Below are 22,024 nucleotides of genomic sequence, written 5' to 3'. Positions count from 1 at the left end.
TTTTTTTTTTGCTAGAATATTATATTAAATATATGATCAAATATACAAACTGTTGCCACTATATAAATCCTGTATTATAATAATAAATATAATAAATACAATTGTAGTATAATATATTATTAATATTATATTATAATTGTATTGTATTATAAATAAAAACTAGAAATACCAAACGGTATTAACCACTTGCTGACCCGGCTTTTTTTGGCACTTTTTTTTTTTTTAAACCGTATTTTTTTTGCTAGAAAATTACTTGGAACCCCCAAACATTATATATATTTTTAACAGAGACCCTAGAGAATAAAATGGCGATTTTTTTTTTTATGTCACAATAATAATAAATTTGTAATATAATTAATATATTATATATATTATTATTATTATTGTTTTTATTATAATTGTATTATATTATAAATTAAAAAAATAATAAAACATTTATCTCACAATAATAATAAAATTGTAATATAATATATAATTAATATATTATATTATTATTATTTTTTATTATTAATATTATAATTGTATTATAATTTAAATAAAAACAAATAATAGAACATTTATGTCTCGGTAATAATAAAATTGTAATATAATATATAATTAATATATTATATATTATTATTATTATTATTATTTTTTTTAATATTATAATTGTATTATATTATGAATAAAAAAAATAATAAAACATTTATGTCACAATAATAATAATAAAATTGTAATATAATATATAATTAATATATTATATATTATATTATTATTATTTTTTATTAATATTATAATTGTATTATATTATGAATAAAAAAAATAATAATAATAAAATTGTAATATAATATATCATTAATATATTATATATTATTATTATTTTTTATTAATATTATAATTGTATTATAATTTAAATAAAAAAATAATAAAACATTTATGTCACAATAATAATAAAATTGTAATATAATATATAATTAATATATTTTATATTATTATTATTTTTTATTAATATTATAATTGTATTATAATTTAAATAAAAAAAAAATAATAAAACATTTATGTCTCGATAATAAAATTGTAATATAATATATTATTAATATTACATTATAATTGTATTATATTATAAATAAAAAATATAAATACCACCTTATGGCCACTAGATGGAGCTAACAAACATTAATCATTTTGTATGATCAACAGCTCCACCTAGTGGCCTGAGGAGGTATTGCTCCTCCTCCCCATTCATTCTATTCTGTATGAATGGATAATATTCGACCCGGAGAAGGAAATCGCCTCATAATGACGTTTTTGTTTTTTCCGCACAGAACGAATGTACGCGCCGTCTCATTGGACGAATAGCTCTGTGTGTTTTATTTTTATTTTTTTTATATAAAGAGACCCCACACCGTGTATTACAGAAGCACAACAAGTATATTTTCTACCTGCGATCGCACAGAAGAATGGCGGTTTTGCGATCTTTCATTCGCTCACGTTGTCTGTAGATTTTTTTTCTGAGATGAGAGATTTGGATTCGCAGTGCGATGGTCACGCGATGTGCGATGGTCACGCGATGTGCGATGGTCACGTGATGTGCGTTTATAATAAACCTGACGTGAAATCCTGCGTCCGGACTCCTCCTTGTGTTTTGTATTATGGCTCAGTAGTAGTGGCCGGACATCTAGTGGAGGTTTCGGGTCTCTACAACTTGTGGTTTTGGTTTTCTCCTCCCCTCCTGTTGAGTGCTAGTTAGTTCAGTCCTCTCCGTTTCTTCCACCTTCCCTCAGGCAGGCCGGGCCGAGGACAGACCTGATACTAAAGTCTCTCTTATTTTTCTATGTTGTTCTTCCCTCCTCTGTGTAATGGATTCGCACAGAGCAGCCCGGATCCTCCTCTTCTTGGGTCCCTCTTCTGTACTCCTGGCCCCTCCCTCCTGCCGAGTTCCGCCCACAGCTTGCTATGGAGACACCAGAGCCGAGCCGCTGCTCTGTGTGTCCAGACAGGAAGCCGCTGCTTGGCTCTGCCCCCTCTTTCTCCTCATTGGCTGCCTGACTTTGTCAGCAGCGGGAGCCAATCAGGAGGGGGAGTCCTTGGTCTTCGTGGCTCTCGTGCGACATCGCCGGATGGAGAGGGGGCTCAGGTAAGTATTGGGGGGGGGGGGGGCTTTACAATCACTTTAACGACCCATTCAGTTTGCAGCAAATCGGGCACTACACAGCCGATGGAAGATTTTATATGGGATTGCAGTCAGATTGTATAGTGTGGTCAGTCAGATTGTATAGTGTGGTCAGTTTAACCCTCTTCACGACCGTGCGATAGCATGGTATGACGTCCTCCTGTCATCGCGCTTCCCCCTCCCCCCCGCAGGCCTGCGCTGGCAGTGATCTGTGATCGGCAGATCGGGGGGTAAAGAGCCAATCACAGCTGATCAGTCTACACAGGATTGGCCGGTTATTGGCATTCCTCTCCTTGTGCTGAGGAGAGCCGATAACCAACAAATCCACACAAGGGCTATCCATCATCGATCACGGGTTCTGCCCCAACAGTGATGCCTGTCATTGCCCCCCATCAGTGCCACCTATCAGTGCCAAGCCTTTCCCTCCATCAGTTCCACATATCAGTGCCACTTCATCTATGCCCACCAGTTTCCAATCAGTGCCCGTCATTGCCCCCATCAGTGTTGCCCATCATTGCCCCCATCTGTGAAGCCTATCAGTGCCCATCATTGCCCCCCCATCAGTGCCACATATGAGTGCAGCCTTTCAGTGCCCATCAGTGTAGCCTATCAGTGCCCATCATTGCCTCCCCATCAGTGCCACATAGGCTACACTGATAAGCTGCACTCATATGTGGCACTGATGGGGGGGCAATAATGGTCACTGATAGGCTGCACTCATATCATTGCCCCCCCATCAGAGCCACATATCAGTGCTGTCTCAGCAGTGCCCAACATTGCCCCCCATCAGTGCCACATAGGTTACACTGATAGGCTGCACTCATGTGGCATTGATGGGGGGAAATGATGGGCACTGATAGGCTGCACTCATATGTGGCACTGATAGGCTGCACTGATGGGGGCAATGATGGGCACTGATAGGCTGCACTCATATCATTGCCCCTCGGGACCACCTATCAGTGAAGGAGAAAAATTATTTATTTACATTTTATAATTTGTTACTTTTAAAAGGTTTGTTTTTCTTTTATCGATTATTTAGCGAACAAAACCCCCCCAACCCCCCCCCCTCCCCCCATCCCCCCCCCTCCCTCCTCCTCCCGGGGTGAATAAATCCCACCAAAGGAAAGTCGTCCCAAAATAATGTCCTCCGAGTACAAATGTTACCCGACCGAGTAATTGTCATTCAAAGTGTGAGAGCTGAGAACTGGTCGGGGGAGGGGGGGAGGAGGGGCAGGAGGAGGAGGAGGAGGGGGGAGGGGGCAGGAGGAGGGGGGAGGGAAACGGTGATAAATAAAATGATATCTTGTTGTGACATTTGTTACAAAATGAGGAAGTTCCTGATTGTGATCAGAAATCACCCCCCCCTCCCCCCCCCGCTACAGAGAGGAATAACACACCGGGCCACTAGTATCCCCTCCCCTCTTGGGGGCTACACATTGTGACACCCCCACCCCCGCCATAATGAGACACACCGCCCTCGCCGCTGAGTGTTATTCATTCTTACAAAGTTACAATGTACAGTCTGATCACTGGGGGAGGGGAGACTGAGGAAATGACTCCTCCTACTTCTAATAATAATTTGTAACTTCGGGATAAATTCGTATTCATTACATTCACTGACAACCAAATTTGAAAGGAAGTTCCGATAGCGATAATATAAGAAGTTCGCTCGAATTTTCTTTTTTATTTCAGAATTTTTCGAACGATCGAATTTCTGGATTTTCGGGTTTTCAGATCTTCTTCCCATTTTTTGAATTTCTGGATTTTTTGAATTTCCGGATTTTCCGGTTTTTCGAATTTACAAATTTTGAAACGCCCCGAAGACTAAAAAAAAGTTCTGGAGCTTTTTTTTTTCTTTGCTCAAATTGGGCAGATTTGTGCGTTTTTGGCACGTTTTTATAACCATAAAAATACTTGGAAATGCGCATTTTGGCACCCGTTTTTGTGCAATTTTCTGTTTAAATAAAATAAAATAAAAAGTAATCATGTATGAATAAATAAATGTAAAGTAAGTACCCAAATAACTAAAAATCATCATAAATAAATATATGTAATAATAAATAATAATTAACTTCTTTACCTAAAATAAAATAAAAAAATATTATTATTAACAATAAAATAATAATAAACACCCGAACAAAAAAATAAATAAATTAAACAGTAATAATGTATTATTATTATTTTCCACGTGACCGGCCGGCTCTGTCCAATCACAGCCGGTCACAGAATGTCCACAAGCCGCAGTAACTACCTGGTATCGGGTTTTTCTCCTCAAACACCGAGGAGATTGTGGTAACAGATAGTTACCGATCACAGTGCACACCAATACACACTGATTGCCCTTAGTAAAAGAGTACCTATCTGCATCCCATCAGAGTACCTATCTCCAGCCCATCAGAGTACCCGAGTACCTTTTTTCAGCCCGTTGGAGTACCCAAGTACCTATCTGCAGCCCATCAAGGTACCTTGTCACCAGCCCATCACAGTACCCAAGTACCTATCTTTAGCCCACCAGAGTACCCAAGTACCTATCTCCAGCCCATCAGAGTACCCGAATAACTGTCATCAGCCCGTTGGAGTACCTATCTGCCGCCCGTCGGAGTACCCGAGTACCTATCTGCCGCCTATCAGAGTACCTATCTTCAGCCCGTCAGAGTACCCGAGTACCTATCTGCCGCATATATCTGGGCTGGAGATAGGTACACTGATGGGCGACAGATAGGTATTCAGGTACTCTGATGGGCTGCAGATAGGTACTCGGGTACTCCAACGGGCTGGTGACAGGTACTCGGGTATCTCTGATGGGCTGGAGATAGGTACTTGGGTACTCTGATGGGCTGGAGATAGGTACTCAGGTACTCTTTAGTCCGTCAGAGTACCCGAGTACCTATCTGCCGCCCGTCGGAGTACCCGAGTACCTATCTTCAGCCCATCTGAGTACCCAAGTACCTATCTCCAGCTGATCAGAGTACCCAAGTACCTGTCATCAGCCCGTCGGAGTACCTGAGTACCTATCTGCTGCCCATGCCTCGGATATGTTGGGGTCATTTTGTGGGCGTTTCCCTTGTCCTGGTGCTCGGGGGCCTCCAATAGTGTGATTGGTTGTCAGGAAATGAGACGTGTGATTGATGTCCCCAGAACCCCTGAAGGTTCTCCCTGGATGTTGGGCCTCTATGTGGCCGGCTTGTGGGAAAGTCGCACACATGTGGAACCCCCATACTCAGGAGGAGGAGCTGAGTGTATTTTGGGGTGTAATGGCAAGTTTGCCGCGTGTGATTTTCCCAAGAAAATTACAACTTCAAAAAACTCGCCATGCCTCTTACTAAATACCTCGGACTGTCTACTCCTCAAAAAGGGGGGATTTGTACTTTTCTGGGGTTTCAGGGCTTCAAGAAATGAAATCGGCCCAGGGGGTGAGGAGAGATCTATGGGGTGAGGAGGTATCCAGGGGGTGAGGGGGGATCCAGGGGGTGAGGAGGGACTCAGGGGGTGAGGAGAGATCTATGGGGTGAGGAGGTATCCAGGGGGTGAGGAGGGACTCAGGGGGTGAGGAGAGATCTATGGGGTGAGGAGGTATCCAGGGGGTGAGGAGGGACTCAGGGGGTGAGGAGAGATCTATGGGGTGAGGAGGTATCCAGGGGGTGAGGAGGGACTCAGGGGGTGAGGAGAGATCTATGGGGTGAGGAGGTATCCAGGGGGTGAGGAGGGACTCAGGGGGTGAGGAGGGACTCAGGGGGTGAGGAGGGATCCAGGGGGTGAGGAGGGACTCAGGGGGTGAGGGGGGATCCATAGGGTGAGGAGGGATCTATGGGGTAAGGAGGGACTCAGGGGGTGAGGGGGGATCCAGGGGGTGAGGAGAGATCTATGGGGTGAGGAGGTATCCAGGGGGTGAGGAGGGATTCCGGGTGGTGAGGAGGGACTCAGGGGGTGAGGGGGGATCCATAGGGTGAGGAGGGATCCAGGCGGTGAGAAGAGATCTATGAGGTAAGGAGGGACTCAGGGGGTGAGGGGGGATCCAGGGGGTGAGGAGGGATCTATGGGGTAAGGAGGGACTCAGGGGGTGAGGGGGGATCCAGGGGGTGAGGAGAGATCTATGGGGTGAGGAGGTATCCAGGGGGTGAGGAGGGACTCAGGGGGTGAGGGGGGATCCAGGGGGTGAGGAGAGATCTATGGGGTGAGGAGGTATCCAGGGGGTGAGGAGGGACTCAGGGGGTGAGGGGGGATCCATAGGGTGAGGAGGGATCCAGGCGGTGAGAAGAGATCTATGAGGTAAGGAGGGACTCAGGGGGTGAGGGGGGATCCAGGGGGTGAGGAGGGATCTATGGGGTAAGGAGGGACTCAGGGGGTGAGGGGGGATCCAGGGGGTGAGGAGAGATCTATGGGGTGAGGAGGTATCCAGGGGGTGAGGAGGGACTCAGGGGGTGAGGGGGGATCCAGGGGGTGAGGAGAGATCTATGGGGTGAGGAGGTATCCAGGGGGTGAGGAGGGACTCAGGGGGTGAGGGGGGATCCATAGGGTGAGGAGGGATCCAGGCGGTGAGAAGAGATCTATGAGGTAAGGAGGGACTCAGGGGGTGAGGAGGGACTCAGGGGGTGAGGGGGGATCCAGGGGGTGAGGAGGGATCTATGGGGTAAGGAGGGACTCAGGGGGTGAGGGGGGATCCAGGGGGTGAGGAGGGATCTATGGGGTAAGGAGGGACTCAGGGGGTGAGGGGGGATCCAGGGGGTGAGGAGAGATCTATGGGTGAGGAGGGACGGGGATGACGGAAGAATTCCAGGATTGGGAGGAGGAGGGGGAGGGGAGGGGCGGGGCTGGAAGTGACTCAGATTTCTAGGGTTGGTCCTTCTCTTAGTTGGAGGTTCTCTGCTGACGGCTCACATTGTGCCGACCGACTCCGAGCCGCACCGTCCTCCACTTCTCTATCCGCCCCGAAGGTGAGTCCCCCCATCCTCCTCTTCTATTATCCCCCCCATCCTCCTCTTCTTATATCCCCCCATCCTCCTCTTCTATTATCCCCCCATCCTCCTCTTCTTATATCCCCCCCATCCTCCTCTTCTATTATCCCCCCATCCTCCTCTTCTATTATCCCCCCATCCTCCTCTTCTATTATCCCCCCCTCCTCCTCTTCTATTATCCCCCCATCCTCCTCTTCTATTATCCCCCCCATACCCGGGGCGAGACCAACGGGCGCCAAACATCGGCGCCTTTCCTGTCCGTTCGGCTCGTTCCAAGGGCTTACCCCGATCTTCGCCAAACTCCGGTCCCCGAGGCGCCCCGGCAGGTCGTGTTTTCAGGCTTTCCATTATTTTGCACAGGTGATTGGATCCGTGTCGCCGCCTCAGTAATGAGCGCCGCCGCCGTTCCCTGCGAGGGAAATCCTGAAAACGTGAGCCGTCGGGGCGCCACGAGGACTGGAAGCCTTAACCCCTTACAGCCAATCAGGAGACTGCTATCTGGCTGCCAGTCCTTACTGCATTCCGTAACGCTCGCGTAACCCCTCGCCCGTCTGCCGCTGCAGTGGGTGGGGCAGGTCGGAAAATCTCAGTCAGTTCCCCGTTGTTCGCTGCAGATTCACCGTCAGGTCACGGGACGGGGGGGGGGGGAGAAATGAAAGGAGCCCCCCCCCCCCTCACCTGTCTATACATAGCGGGTCGTTGCATGCGCCCCTAGAATAGTTGGGGGGGGGGGAGGGGTCACTTTTTATTATTCGTATTGTTATTATATCATTAATGACCTCCCCATTGCGCCCCCCCAAATTGCGCTCTTACTGCCGTTTGGGGGCGGGGTTTGGCTGTCAATCGTTGCGGATGGGTTATGGTGGGCGGTTGCGCCTGCGCAGCGTCACTGACAGCGCAGGGATACAATCATTAGAATGTTGCAACTTTTATTTCTAACCGATCGCATTAATCGCCTCGCTTTCGGTCTTTTTAGCACTTTACTTTCGCCGTCACCTTCCCCAAATTGCGCTCTTACTTTCGTTTGGGGGCGGGGTCTGTGGATGGGTTTGGGGGAGCGGTTAGCTCTTTCGCCGCTGCGTGCCCCATATTGCGCTGTTTGTTTCGTTTAGGGGCGGGGTTTGTGGATGGGTTTGGGGGAGCGGTTAGCTCTTTCGCGGTTGCATGCCCCAAATTGCGCTCTTTCGTTTGGGGGATGGGTTTGGGGGGGGGAGGTTAGCTCTTTCGCCGTTGCGCTCCCGAAATTGCGCTCTTTAGTTTGGGGGCGGGGTCTGTGGATGGGTTTGAGGGGGCGGACAGCTCTTTACTTTCGCCGTTGGGCGCCCCAAATTGCACTCTTACTATCATTTGGGGGCGGGGTCTGTGGATGGGTTTTGGGGGAGCGGTTAGCTCTTTTGCTGCTGCGTGCCCCAAATTGCGCTGTTTCGTTTTGGGGCAGGGTCTGTGGATGGGTTTAGGGGAGCGATTAGCTCTTTACTTTCGCCGTTGGGCGTCCCAAATTGCACTCTTACTATCGTTTGGGGGCGGGGTCTGTGGATGGGTTTGAGGGGGCGGACAGCTCTTTACTTTCGCCGTTGGGCGCCCCAAATTGCGCTCTTACTATCATTTGGGGGCGGGGTCTGTGGATGGGTTTTGGGGGAGCGGTTAGCTCTTTCGCTGCTGCGTGCCCCAAATTGCGCTCTTTCATTTGGGGGCGGGGTCTATGGATGGGTTTGGGGGGGCGGTGAGCTCTTTATCTTTGCCATTGCGCTCCCCAAATTACGCTCCTACTTTCATTGGGGGGCGGGGTTTGTGGATGGGTTTGCAGGGGGCGGTTTGCTCTTTACTTTCCCTGTTGCGTGCCCCAAATTGCGCTCTTACTTTTGTTTGGGGGCGGGGTTTGTAGATGGGTTTGGGGGGAGGTTAGCGCTTTTACCGTTGCGCTTCCGAAATTGCGCTCTTTCGTTTGGGGGGCGAGGTCTGTGGATGGGTTTGGGGGGGGGGGGGCGGTTAGTTCTTTACTTTCGCCATTGCGCTCCCCAAATTGCGCTCTTACTTTCATTTGGGGGCGGGGTTTGTGGATGGGTTTGGGGGGGTAGTTAGCTCGTTACTTTCGCCGTTGCGTGCCCCCACTTGCGCTCTTACTTTCGCTTGGGGCGGGGTTTGTGGATGGTTTGGGGGGGTAGTTAGCTCTTTACTTTCGCCGTTGCGTGCCCCAAATTGCGCTCTTACTTTCGTTTGGGGCGGGGTTTTGGGGATGGGTTTTGGGGGGGGGGGGCGGTTAGCTCTTTACTTTCGCCGTTGCGCACTCCAAATTGCGCTCTTACTTTCCTAGGAGGGCGGGGTTTGGCTGTCGAACGTTGCGGATGGGTTATGGGGGGCGGTTGCGCCTGCGCAGCGTCACTGACAACGCAGGGATACAATCATTACAATGTTGCAACTTTTCTTTTTAACCAATCGCATTAATCGCCTCGCTTTCTGACTTTTTATCGCTTTTATTTCGCCAATGCGCCAATTTCGCTCTTACTTTCATTTGGGGGCAGGGTTTGGGGGGGGCCTGTTAGCTCTTTACTTTCGCTGTTGGGCGCGCCCCCCAATATGCGCTCTTTTCTAAGAGGGTGTGGTTTAATTATCGGTTGCTGGGGGGGGGGTCTGCAAACGGGTTTGGGGGGGGGGGGGCGGTTGCGTCCGCAGAGCGTCGCCGGCCACGCACAATTGAGCATCGTTACAATGTTGTAACTTTTATTTCTAACCGATCGCAATAATCGCCTCGTTTTTGGCACTTTACTTTCGCCGTTGCACGCCCCAAATTGCGCTCTTACGTTCGTTGGAGGGCGGGGTTTGACTTTCAGTCGCCGGAGGGGGTTTGATGGGGTGGAGGGGGCAGTTGCGTCGCTTACCAGGTGCGATTAGAAAATTATTACAATGTTGCAACTTCATTTTTAATCGCCTCGTTTTCGGTCTTTTTAACTCGATACTTTCGCTGTTGCGCGCCCCAAATTGCGCTCTTACGTTCGTTGGAGGGCGGGGTTTGACTATCAGTGGCCGGAGGGGGTTTGCGGATGTGTTTGGGGGGGGGGGCAGTTAAGTCGCTTGCCACGTGCGATTAAAAAAATATTACAATGTTGCAACTTTCATTTCTAATCGCCTCGTTTTCGGTCTTTTTTAACTCGATACTTTCGCCGCTGCGCGCCCCAAACTGCGTTTTTACGGTCGTTGGAGGGCGGGGTTTGATTATTGGTCACGGGGGAGGTTTGGATACAGGTTTGGGCGGGGGGTTGTGTCTGCAGAAAATCGCAGACCGCGTACGATTTAGAAATCACTACACTTGCAAATTTGATTAATTTATTTTTTCGCCGCTGTGCGCCCAAAATTGCGCTCTTTCTTTCGTCGGAGGGTGAGTGTTTGACGAACGGTTGCCGTGGGCGGTTTGCGGATGGGTTTGGGGGTCTGCCAACCATGCAGGGGACCTGACATACGGTGACATCGCCGAGCGGCGCGGTCTTGGCGAAGTTCATTTATTTTTTTTGGTGAAGTCATCAGAAAAGTGCAGGCGCGGTCGGGCAGGCGCGGTCGGGAAGGGGTTAAAGGAAAAGACTGGAGGAGCGTTGCGGAGACGTGTTGTGCACACACAGGAGGGACACACCCTGCACTCAGCCCACAGACCGCACTCCCTGCGCTCGCTCTCTCTCAGCCCGCTTAACCCCGCGCGCGCCGGCGAGACACGGCGAATCAGACGGGACGCCAATTTGTTAAATTTAATATTTGCCTTTTTATGGAGGACTTTGGTGCTCCTTTTAAAGGATCCCCCCCCCTCACCCTGAAAGTCATGTGACTTTTGTAGGTGGGTTCTGATTGGCTGGGTTACTCACCCCCTTTTTGCTGCCCCACTTTGGGGTTTTGCAGCTCCCACCACACCGGTTGCGTCCTCCGGGGACGGCGAGAACTTATAGCGGTAACAGTTTGCGCAACGCTTTACAATATAACGGGAGGTAATACAGTTGTAATAGAAGAGGGTTCTGTGGGCGGGAGGGGGGGCTGTGGTCCGCAGAGCTTACAATCTAAAAGGCAGAGTTCCTGGGTCTGTACCCCCGCTGTGCCCCATTATGAGGGGTTCCCACCATCCCTGTGCCCATTATAAGGGGTTCCCGCCATCCCTGTGCCCATTATGAGGGGTTCCCACCATCCCTGTGCTGAGTTCCCAGGTCTGTACACCCGCTGTGCCCATTATGAGGGGTTCCCACCATCCCTGTGCTGAGTTCCTGGGTCTGTACACCCGCTGTGCCCATTATGAGGGGTTCCCACCATCCCTGTGCTGAGTTCCTGGGTCTGTACACCCGCTGTGCCCATTATGAGGGGTTCCCACCATCCCTGTGCTGAGTTCCCGGGTCTGTACCCCCGCTGTGCCCATTATGAGGGGTTCCCACCATCCCTGTGCCCGGGTCCCATTGGCCTTGGTCTGGGGCGGAGTGTTTTGGGTTCCTCCTCAGGCCGGGGGTCTGGTGATGGAATGATGAGTGGGGTGCGGTCCTCCCGGGATTACTTGGAACGGATTGGAGGAATGCCTGAACCAATAACCGCGCCCGGCTGACCCTGACACGGAGGGGCTCCAGGGAGGGGGTGTGGTGGACCTTGAGGCCGCTATCTCCTCCTTGTCTGCAAAGCTGACAATCAAAGCCGTTATCTACCTGCCAACAAAAACACCGAACTTTCCAGAAACAATTTCCATTGTATTTGTTCTGCACTGTCTGTCATAAACAGAACCCCCACCTGCCCATCTCTGGGGCCCCTGAATCCCTCCGTCCTCGGGCCCCTGAATCTATCCATCTCTGGGGCCCCTGAATCTATCCATCCTCGGGGCCCCTGAATCTATTCATCTCTGGGACCCTGAATCTATCCATCTCTGGGGACCCTGAATCTATCCATCTCTGGGGCCCCTGAATCTATCCATCCTCAGGGCTCCTGAATCTATCCATCCTCAGGGCTCATGAATCTATTCATCTCTGGGGCCCCTGAATCTATCCATCTCTGGGGCCCCTGAATCTATCCATCCTCAGGGCTCCTGAATCTATCCATCTCTGGGGCCCCTGAATCCCTCCATCTCTGGGGTCCCTGAATCCCTCCATCCTCTGGGGTCCCTGAATCCCTCCATCCTCTGGGCCCCTGAATCTATCCATCTCTGGGGCCCCTGAATCTATCCATCTCTGGGGCCCCTGAATCCCTCCATCTCTGGGGTCCCTGAATCCCTCCATCCTCTGGGCCCCTGAATCTATCCATCTCTGGGGTCCCTGAATCCCTCCATCTCTGGGGCCCCTGAATCCCTCCATCTCTGGGGTCCCTGAATCCCTCCGTCCTCAGGGCCCCTGAATCTATCCATCTCTGGGGCCCCTGAATCTATCCATCTCTGGGGCCCCTGAATCTGTCCATCTCTGGGGCCCCTGAATCTATCCATCTCTGGGGCCCCTGAATCCCTCCATCCTCGGGCCCCTGAATCCCTCCATCCTCGGGCCCTTGTTCAGGCATTTCCGGTTCTATGTTGTCACAATGTCACATGGGCTTCCCATGGAGACCACGAATGGACGTTCCATCACACAGACATTGCCCCCTGGTGTCTCCATCAGGAATTCCGCCCTGAGAAATCCCATCACTGGAATGCATGGAGATAGGAAGTGGCTGCAAAGAGGCCGCAGGAGATCAGCAGCACTGAGAGGGCGATTGTTTATGATTCTCCTCAGCTGTAGATCCGCATACCGCAGAGGAATTCCCGGAATGTGTGAAATGTGTGCGCTGATCTCTGGACGCGTTTTATTGTCGGATCAACGTACAACCCCCGCCCTCCCCTCCCCCGATCACAGAGATTGCATTGTCAGTCCTGAGGTGGAAAGGTCATGTAGTGTAAACTCCTCTGTACAGAGACTGTTGTGATTGGCTCAGTGATCTCTGTACAGCGCTGCGGTATATGTCAGAGCTATATACATGTCTAATAATAGTGTGTGTAAGTCTCGGTGTCTGGCATTAGTCTTTAGATCCCGTGGTAGGTCTGTAGATCCCATGGTAGGTCTGTAGATCTCATGGTAGGTCTGTAGATCTCGTGGTAGGTCTGTAGATCCCACGGTAGGTCTGTAGATCCCACGGTAGGTCTGTAGATCTCATGGTAGGTCTGTAGATCTCGTGGTAGGTCTGTAGATCCCACGGTAGGTCTGTAGATCCCACGGTAGGTCTGTAGATCCCACGGTAGGTCTGTAGATCCCACGGTAGGTCTGTAGATCCCATGGTAGGTCTGTAGATCTCATGGTAGGTCTGTAGATCTTGTGGTAGGTCTCATGGTAGGTGTGTAGATCTTGTAGTAGGTCTGTAGATCCCGTGGTAGGTCTGTAGATCTTGTGGTAGGTCTGTAGATCCCGTGGTAGGTCTGTAGATCCCATGGTAGGTCTGTAGATCCCATGGTAGGTCTGTAGATCATAAAGTAGGTGTGTAGATCCCGTGGTAGGTCTGTAGATCCCGTGGTAGGTCTGTAGATCCCATGGTAGGTCTGTAGATCTCGTGGTAGGTCTCATGGTAGGTCTGTAGATTTCATGGTAGGTCTGTAGATCTTGGGGTAGGTCTGTAGGTCTCATGGTCGGTCTGTAGATCTCGTGGTAGGTCTGTAGATCCCGTGGTAGGTCTGTAGATCCCATGGTAGGTCTGTAGATCTCGTGGTAGGTCTGTAGATCCCACGGTAGGTCTGTAGATCCCACGGTAGGTCTGTAGATCCCATGGTAGGTCTGTAGATCTCATGGTAGGTCTGTAGATCTTGTGGTAGGTCTCATGGTAGGTCTGTAGATCTCGGAGTAGGTCTGTAGGTCTCATGGTAGGTCTGTAGATCTTGTGGTAGGTCTGTAGGTCTCATGGTAGGTCTTTAGATCTCGTGGTAGGTCTGTAGGTCTTGTAGTTGGTCTGTAGATCCCGTGGTAGGTCTGTAGATCCCGTGGTAGGTCTGTAGATCCCATGGAAGGTCTGTAGATCTCGGGGTAGGTCTCATGGTAGGTCTGTAGATCTTGGGGTAGGTCTGTAGGTCTCGTGGTAGGTCTGTAGATCCCACGGTAGGTCTGTAGATCTCGTGGTAGGTCTGTAGATCTCGTGGAAGGTCTGTAGATCTCGTGGTAGGTCTGTAGGTCTTGTGGTAGGTCTGTAGATCCCATGGTAGGTCTGTAGATCTCGTGGTAGGTCTCATGGTAGGTCTGTAGATCTCATGGTAGGTCTGTAGATCCCGTGGTAGGTCTGTAGATCTCGCGGTAGGTCTGTAGGTCTCATGGTCGGTCTGTAGATCTCGTGGTAGGTCTGTAGATCTCATGGTAGGTCTGTAGATCTCGTGGTAGGTCTGTAGATCTCGTGGTAGGTCTGTAGATCCCGTGGTAGGTCTGTAGATCCCGTGGTAGGTCTGTAGATCTCGCGGTAGGTCTGTAGATCTCACGGTAGGTCTGTAGATCTCGTGGTAGGTCTGTAGATTCCGTGGTAGGTCTGTAGATCCTGTGGTAGGTCTGTAGATCCAGTGGTAGGTCTGTAGATCTCACGGTAGGTTGGTAGATCTCATGGTAGGTCTGTAGATCCCACGGTAGGTCTGTAGATCTCGTGGTAGGTCTGTAGATCCCATGGTAGGTCTGTAGATCCAGTGGTAGGTCTGTAGATCTCACGGTAGGTTGGTAGATCTCATGGTAGGTCTGTAGATCCCACGGTAGCTCTGTAGATCTCGTGGTAGGTCTGTAGATCTCGTGGTAGGTCTGTAGATCCCACGGTAGGTTGGTAGATCTCATGGTAGGTCTGTAGATCTCATGGTAGGTCTGTAGATCCCATGGTAGGTCTGTAGATCTCGTGGTAGGTCTGTAGATCCCGCAGTAGGTCTGTAGATCCTATGGTAGGTCTGTAGATCCTATGGTAGGTCTGTAGATCTCGCGGTAGGTCTGTAGATCCCATGGTAGGTCTGTAGATCCCACGGTAGGTCTGTAGATCTCGTGGTAGGTCTGTAGATCCCATGGTAGGTCTGTAGATCTCAAAGTAGGTGTGTAGATCTCATGGTAGGTCTGCAGATCTCATGGTAGGTCTCATGGTAGGTCTGTAGATTTCGTGGTAGGTCTGTAGATCTCATGGTAGGTCTGTAGATCTCGTGGTAGGTCTCATGGTAGGTCTGTAGATCTCATGGTAGGTCTGTAGATCTCGTGGTAGGTCTGTAGGTCTCATGGTAGGTCTGTAGATTTCGTGGTAGGTCTGTAGATCTCATGGTAGGTCTGTAGATCTCGTGGTAGATCTCATGGTAGGTCTGTAGATCTCATGGTAGGTCTGTAGATCTTGTGGTAGGTCTGTAGGTCTCATGGTAGATCTGTAGATCTTGTGGTAGGTCTGTAGGTCTCATGGTAGGTCTGTAGGTCCCGCGGTAGGTCTGTAGATCCCGCGGTAGGTCTGTAGATCTCGTATTAGGTCTGTAGATCCCACGGAAGGTCTGTAGATCTCGTATTAGGTCTGTAGATCCTACGGTAGGTCTGTAGATCTCGTGTTAGGTCTGTAGATCCCGTGGTAGGTCTGTAGATCTCATGGTAGGTCTGTAGATCCCGTGTTAGGTCCGTAGATCCCGTGGTAGGTCTGTAGATCTCATGGTAGGTCTGTAGATCTCGTGGTAGGTCTGTAGATCCCGTGGTAGGTCTGTAGATCCCGTGGTAGGTCTGTAGATCCCGTGGTAGGTCTGTAGATCCTACGGTAGGTCTGTAGGTCTCGTGGTAGGTCTGTAGGTCTCATGGTAGGTCTGTAGATCCCGTGGTAGGTCTGTAGATCCCGTGGTAGGTCTGTAGGTCACACTGGTGGAGGGAGTGATGGGAATACATAGGTTGTCCTCACACAAGGTCACAGCCCCGCCCTGATATAAATGTAAATGACTTTGCAATCAGATCCCGGGGATTTATAAGAAGTCTTGTTCCCGAGGAAAGCTCCGCCTACAAATTATAATATATATTCAGTATATAGATAGGAAACCCTCACAGTATAAGCCGCAGCACCTCGGGGATCCGATCGGAGAGACTGGATTCCACCATGGATCCTTCTTCAGGTAATACGTCCCAATACTTTTGGTAATCTACAAGATCTCTACATATCGATTCTTCTGTCCTGGAAGTTCTTTGGTGGCTTCAGATCTGGGATTTGAAATTCACGATTTAACGTCTCGGCGCACAGACAGACAGACGCGTACCATCCCCCAATGACCCGTCACGAGTGCGCACTTTTCACCGGCCGCCTTCTTTCCCGGCAGATGAAGCCATTAGCCTCCATTAGACGTTCCTCTGAACCCCTCCTCCACCGACCACGACGAGAGCCACTTATAATAATCAATGGAGCCGCTAATGGGAACGTTAACCCCTCGGTGTGCTGGTCCTAGGTCGGGGGAAGGGATGGAGTTTGGGCGGGGACAGGTTCTCTTTAATGGTAGGGATCGGTCATAAGAAGAGAGAAATCATCTAGACGTTCTCTGCAGGAGATCAGATGAGTGATGGAGACGTCATGGCGCCCGTCCTTGGCACTCGGTGGTGGTTGTCCATGATTGGGGCTCTATGGATAGAGTTGACGGGGGGCCCTATGGATAGAGTTGGGGGGGCCCTATGGATAGAGTTGGGGGGCTCTATAGATGGAGTTGGGGGCTCTATGAATGGAGTTGGGGCAGGGGCCCTTTGGATGGAGTTGGGGGGACCCTATGGATGGAGTTGGGGGGCCCAATGGATAGATTTGGGGGGCTCTATAGATGTAGTTGGGGGGCCCTATGGATGGAGTTGGGGAAGGGGCCCTATGGATGGAGTTGGGGGGGCCCTGTGGATGGAGTTGGGAGGGCTCTATGGATGGAGTTGGGGGACCCTATGGAAGGAGTTGGGGGGACCCTATGGAAGGAGTTGGGGGGCCCCTATGGATGGAGTTGGGGGGCCCTATGGATAAAGTTGGGGGAGGGGTTTCTATAGATGGAGTTGGGGGGCCCTATGGATGGAGTTGGGGGAGGGGGCTCTATGGATGGAGTTGGGGGGCCCTATGGATGGAGTTGGGGGGGGTCTCCAGCTTCGGCTGTTATAAATGAATAATCAATGTCTTACTGTCTTTATCATCTCCATGGAAACGGTCGGACTGAGCTCTCTCGCCGTCTCTTGCAGAACTCCACTCCTCAGACTCCGCAGACATGGGCGTCCCATCCCAGATGGAGCAGGCTATGGAGAACATCATGTTCACCTTCCATAAGTACGCCGGGGGCAAGGACTACATGAGCAAGGAGGACCTGCACCACCTGATGGAGAGCCAGTTCTCCGAATTCCTCAAGGTGAGTTCCCAACCAAACCCCCGCAGGTGATGACCTTCCATTCCCTCTACAATCCTTCACAATGCATCTACAGCCTCCTTTGTTTTCTAGGTGGACCTTGTAGGGGTTGGATGGGGTAGGAGATCACATGATTGGGGTTAAATTGTATGGGGTTAGGGTTGTATAGTATTGGGGATGTATAGGGTTGGGAATGTATAGGGTTGGGGGATGTATAGGATGGGGATGTATAGGGTTGGGAGATGTATAGGGTTGGGGGATGTATAGGGTTGGGAATGTATAGGGTTGGGGGATGTATAGGGTTGGGGGGTGTATAGGGTTGGGGATGTATAGGGTTGGGGGTGTATAGGACTGGAGATGTATAGGGTTGGGGGTGTATAGGGATGGGGGATGTATAGGGTTGGGGGTGTATAGGGATGGGGGTGTATAGGGATGGGGGTGTATAGGGTTGGGGGATGTATAGGGTTGGGGGATGTATAGGGTTGGGGATGTATAGGGTTGGGGGATGTATAGGATGGGGATGTATAGGGTTGGGAATGTATAGGGTTGGGGGATGTATAGGGTTGGGAATGTATAGGGTTGGGGATGTATAGGGTTGGGGGTGTATAGGACTGGAGATGTATAGGGTTGGGGGTGTATAGGGATGGGGGATGTATAGGGTTGGGGGATGTATAGGTTGGGGGTGTATAGGGTTGGGGGATGTATAGGGTTGGGGGATGTATAGGGTTGGGGGATGTATAGGGTTGGGGGTGTATAGGGTTGGGGGTGTATAGGGATGGGGGATGTATAGGGTTGGGGGGTGTATAGGGTTGGGGGATGTATAGGGTTGGGGGGTGTATAGGGTTGGGGGATGTATAGGGTTGGGAATGTATAGGGTTGGGGAATGTATAGGGTTGGGGATGTATAGGGTTGGGGGATGTATAGGGTTGGGAATGTATAGGGTTGGGGGATGTATAGGGTTGGGGAATGTATAGGATGGGGAATGTATAGGATGGGGAATGTATAGGATGGGGAATGTATAGGATGGGGATGTATAGGGTTGGGGGATGTATAGGATGGGGATGTATAGGGTTGGGGGATGTATAGGGTTGGGGGTGTATAGGGTTGGGGGATGTATAGGGTTGGGGGTGTATAGGGTTGGGAATGTATAGGATGGGGATGTATAGGGTTGGGGGTGTATAGGGATGTAGATGTATATACTCGGGATTGTATAGGACTGGGGGTGTATAGGGTTGGGAATGTATAGGACTGGGCATGTATATGGTTGGGGGGTGTATATACTCGTGATTGTATGGGGTTGGGGGTGTATAGGACTGGGAATGTATAAGACTGGGGATGTATAGGTTGGTGTTGTATAGGGTTGGGGGATGTATAGGGTTGGGAATGTATAGGGATGTAGATGTATATACTCGGGGTTCTATGGGGATGGGAATGTATAGGGTTGGGGTGTAGATGTATATACTCAGGGTTGGGAATGTGTAGGGTTGGGGGATGTATAGTGTTTGGGATGTATAGGGTTGGGAATGTATAGGATGGGGTGTATAGGGTTGGGGGATGTATAGGGTTGGGAATGTATAGGGTTGGGGGATGTATAGGGTTGGGAATGTATAGGGTTGGGGGATGTATAGGGTTGGGGGATGTATAGGGTTGGGAATGTATAGGGTTGGGGGATGTATAGGGTTGGGGGATGTATAGGGTTGGGAATGTATAGGGTTGGGGGTGTATAGGGTTGGGGGATGTATAGGGTTGGTGTTGTATAGGGTTGGGGTGTATAGGGTTGGTGTTGTATAAGGTTGGGGGATGTATAGGGTTGGGAATGTATAGGACTGGGAATGTATAGGACTGGGGGTGTATAGGGTTGGGAATGTATAGGGATGTAGATGTATATACTCGGGGTTCTATGGGGATGGGAATGTATAGGGTTGGGGTGTAGATGTATATACTCGGGGTTGGGAATGTGTAGGGTTGGGGGGATCATATGTAGGGTTGGGGGATGTGTAGGGTTGGGAATGTGTAGGGTTGGGGGATGTATAGGGTGGGAATGTATAGGGTTGGGTGTATAGGGATGTAGATGTATATACTCGGGGTTGTATGGGGTTGGGAATGTGTAGGGATCATATGTAGGGTTGGGGGATGTATAGGATGAGGGTGTAGATGTATATACTCGGGGTGGGGAATGTGTAGGGATCATATGTAGGGTTGCCCCCTGTCAGGATTCTTCCGGACAGTTGGGGTTTTGAATGGTGTGTCCAGGCGTCAGTCCAGCTGAAACCCGGACACATTATTCAGACAGGGGTGTGGCTCAGAACTCGGCCTGAATAAAAAGTGGTGACCTGAATCAGACGTGATCGTCGGCGATCGGCACATCCTGCTATAGGAAACCGTGGCGCTGATAGTAAATATCTGGGAATCCATCGGATTACATCCAGCTTGTTCTCACACCCTCCGACATCCGATCCTCCACGTCTCCTCCTCGGGATTAGCGCCCTCCGCGCCTCTTGCAGGCCTCGTCTCGCCCCGACTAATCTGCGGGCGCCGCCCTCTGCTGGGTGTGAGGCGACTCAATGAGCGCCATTCACAAGATATTGCGCAATTCGATGGGGGGGGTGGGGTTTTATCACATTCCTTCCATATCCTGGAGGGCAGACTAGTATCATCCGACCCTACAGTATATACTACATCCGACCTACAGTATATATTACATCCGACCCTACAGTATATATAACATCCGACCCTACAGTATATATAACATCCGACCCTACAGTATATATTACATCCGACCCTACAGTATATATTACATCCGACCCTACAGTATATATTACATCCGACCCTACAGTATATATTACATCCGACCCTACAGTATATATTACATCCGACCCTACAGTATATATTACATCCGACCCTACAGTATATACTACATCCGACCCTACAGTATATATTACATCCGACCCTACAGTATATATTACATCCGACCCTACAGTATATATTACATCCGACCCTACAGTATATACTACATCCGACCCTACAGTATATATTACATCCGATCGTCTGATATTTGTGTTGATACGTTGTAGTGTTGTACATTGTTATATATTATTCTATTTCCTTCCATTGACCCCCCCATTTTTTCCTCCCCCCCAGAATCAGAACGACCCCCTGGCGGTGGATAAGATAATGAAGGATCTGGATCAGTGCCGCGATGGGCGGGTCAACTTCCACAGCTTCTTCTCCCTCATCGCCGGCCTCACCATCGCCTGTAATGACTATTACTGTAAGCACATGAAGGGGAGGAACTAAGGGAGCCCCGCCCACCACCAACCGCCAATCTCGCCAGACTGCTGCGTTCCCATCGCCGGAGGGGGAGGAGCTCCCAAATCTGTTAATGCTTTCCAGTCTACCTAACCTGCGCCCGCCCCCAAATAAACCTCCCGTGTTTTGTACCAACCGCGTCCCTTGTGTCTGGTGTCCGCACTATAATATCATTCAAGGGTCTCTTATAAAGGTTTTCACCCGGGATTCACACCATATTCACTCCGCATTCACCCGGGATTCACTCCACATTCACCCGGGATTCACTCCACATTCACTCCGCATTCACCCGGGATTCACTCCACATTCACTCTGCATTCACCTGGGAGTCATACCATATTCACTCCGCATTCACCCGGGATTCACTCCACATTCACCCAGGAGTCATACCATATTCACTCCGCATTCACCTGGGATTCACTCCACATTCACCCGGGAGTCATACCATATTCACTCCGCATTCACTTGGGATTCACTCCACATTCACCTGGGAGTCATACCATATTCACTCCACATTCACCCTGGATTTATACCAGATTCACTCTGCATTCACACCTCTTTCAAACTACATTCACCCAGGATTCCCACCGCTTTCACTCTGCATTCAACCAGGATTCACTCCGCATTTATACCAGATTCACTCTGCATTCACACCACTTTTACTCCGCTTTCACCCAGGATTCACACCGCATTAATACATTAACCCAGAATTCACACCGCAGTCATAACACATTCACCCAGAATTCACTCTGCATTCATACCACATTCACCAAGGCTTCACACTGCAGTCATACCACATTCACGCCACATTCACCCAGGATTTTCTCCGCATTCACCCAGGATTCACTCCGTATTAACATCGCATTCACCCAGTATTCACTCCACATTCATACTGCATTCACCCAGGATTCACTCCGCATTTACACCAGATTCACTCTGCATTCACACCACTTTCATACCACATTCACTCAGCATTCACCCAGGAATCACACTGCTTTCACCCAGGATTCCCACCGCTTTCACTCCACATTCACCCAGGATTCACTCCGCATTCACCCAGGATTTACTCCGCATTCACTCAGGATTCCCTCCGTATTAACATCGCATTCACCCAGGATTCATTCCACATTCATACTGCATTCACACCAGATTCACTCTGCATTCACCCAGGATTCCCACCGCTTTCACTCCGCATTCATACCACATTCACCCAGGATTCACTCCGCATTCACACCAGATTCACTCTGCATTCACCTAGGAGTCACACCGCTTTCATACCACGTTCACTCCGCATTCACCCAGGAATCG

General features: G+C 49.9%; 1 protein-coding gene across 2 annotated transcripts; it reads left to right on the top strand.

The window, feature by feature from the left end:
* The first annotated feature begins 6,975 nt into the window (after window positions 1–6,975).
* Window positions 6,976–20,847, top strand: LOC120920414 (protein S100-A10-like). 2 transcript variants are annotated; one of them, XM_040332502.1, is made up of 3 exons: window positions 6,976–7,086; window positions 17,247–17,410; window positions 20,549–20,847. In XM_040332502.1, exons 2-3 carry the CDS (start codon window positions 17,273–17,275, stop codon window positions 20,702–20,704), a joined length of 294 nt encoding a protein of 97 aa, XP_040188436.1. In that variant the 5' UTR covers window positions 6,976–7,086; window positions 17,247–17,272; the 3' UTR covers window positions 20,705–20,847. The 2 variants fall into 2 exon arrangements, with proteins under 2 accessions (XP_040188436.1, XP_040188435.1); XM_040332501.1 differs by lacking the exon at window positions 6,976–7,086 and adding an exon at window positions 16,076–16,162.
* The last annotated feature ends 1,177 nt before the right edge of the window (window positions 20,848–22,024 follow it).

The sequence above is a fragment of the Rana temporaria genome, chromosome 13 (genome assembly GCF_905171775.1).
Source record: "Rana temporaria chromosome 13, aRanTem1.1, whole genome shotgun sequence".
NCBI classification, from domain to species: Eukaryota; Metazoa; Chordata; class Amphibia; order Anura; family Ranidae; genus Rana; species Rana temporaria.
This window is presented reverse-complemented; position numbering and strand designations above follow the sequence as displayed.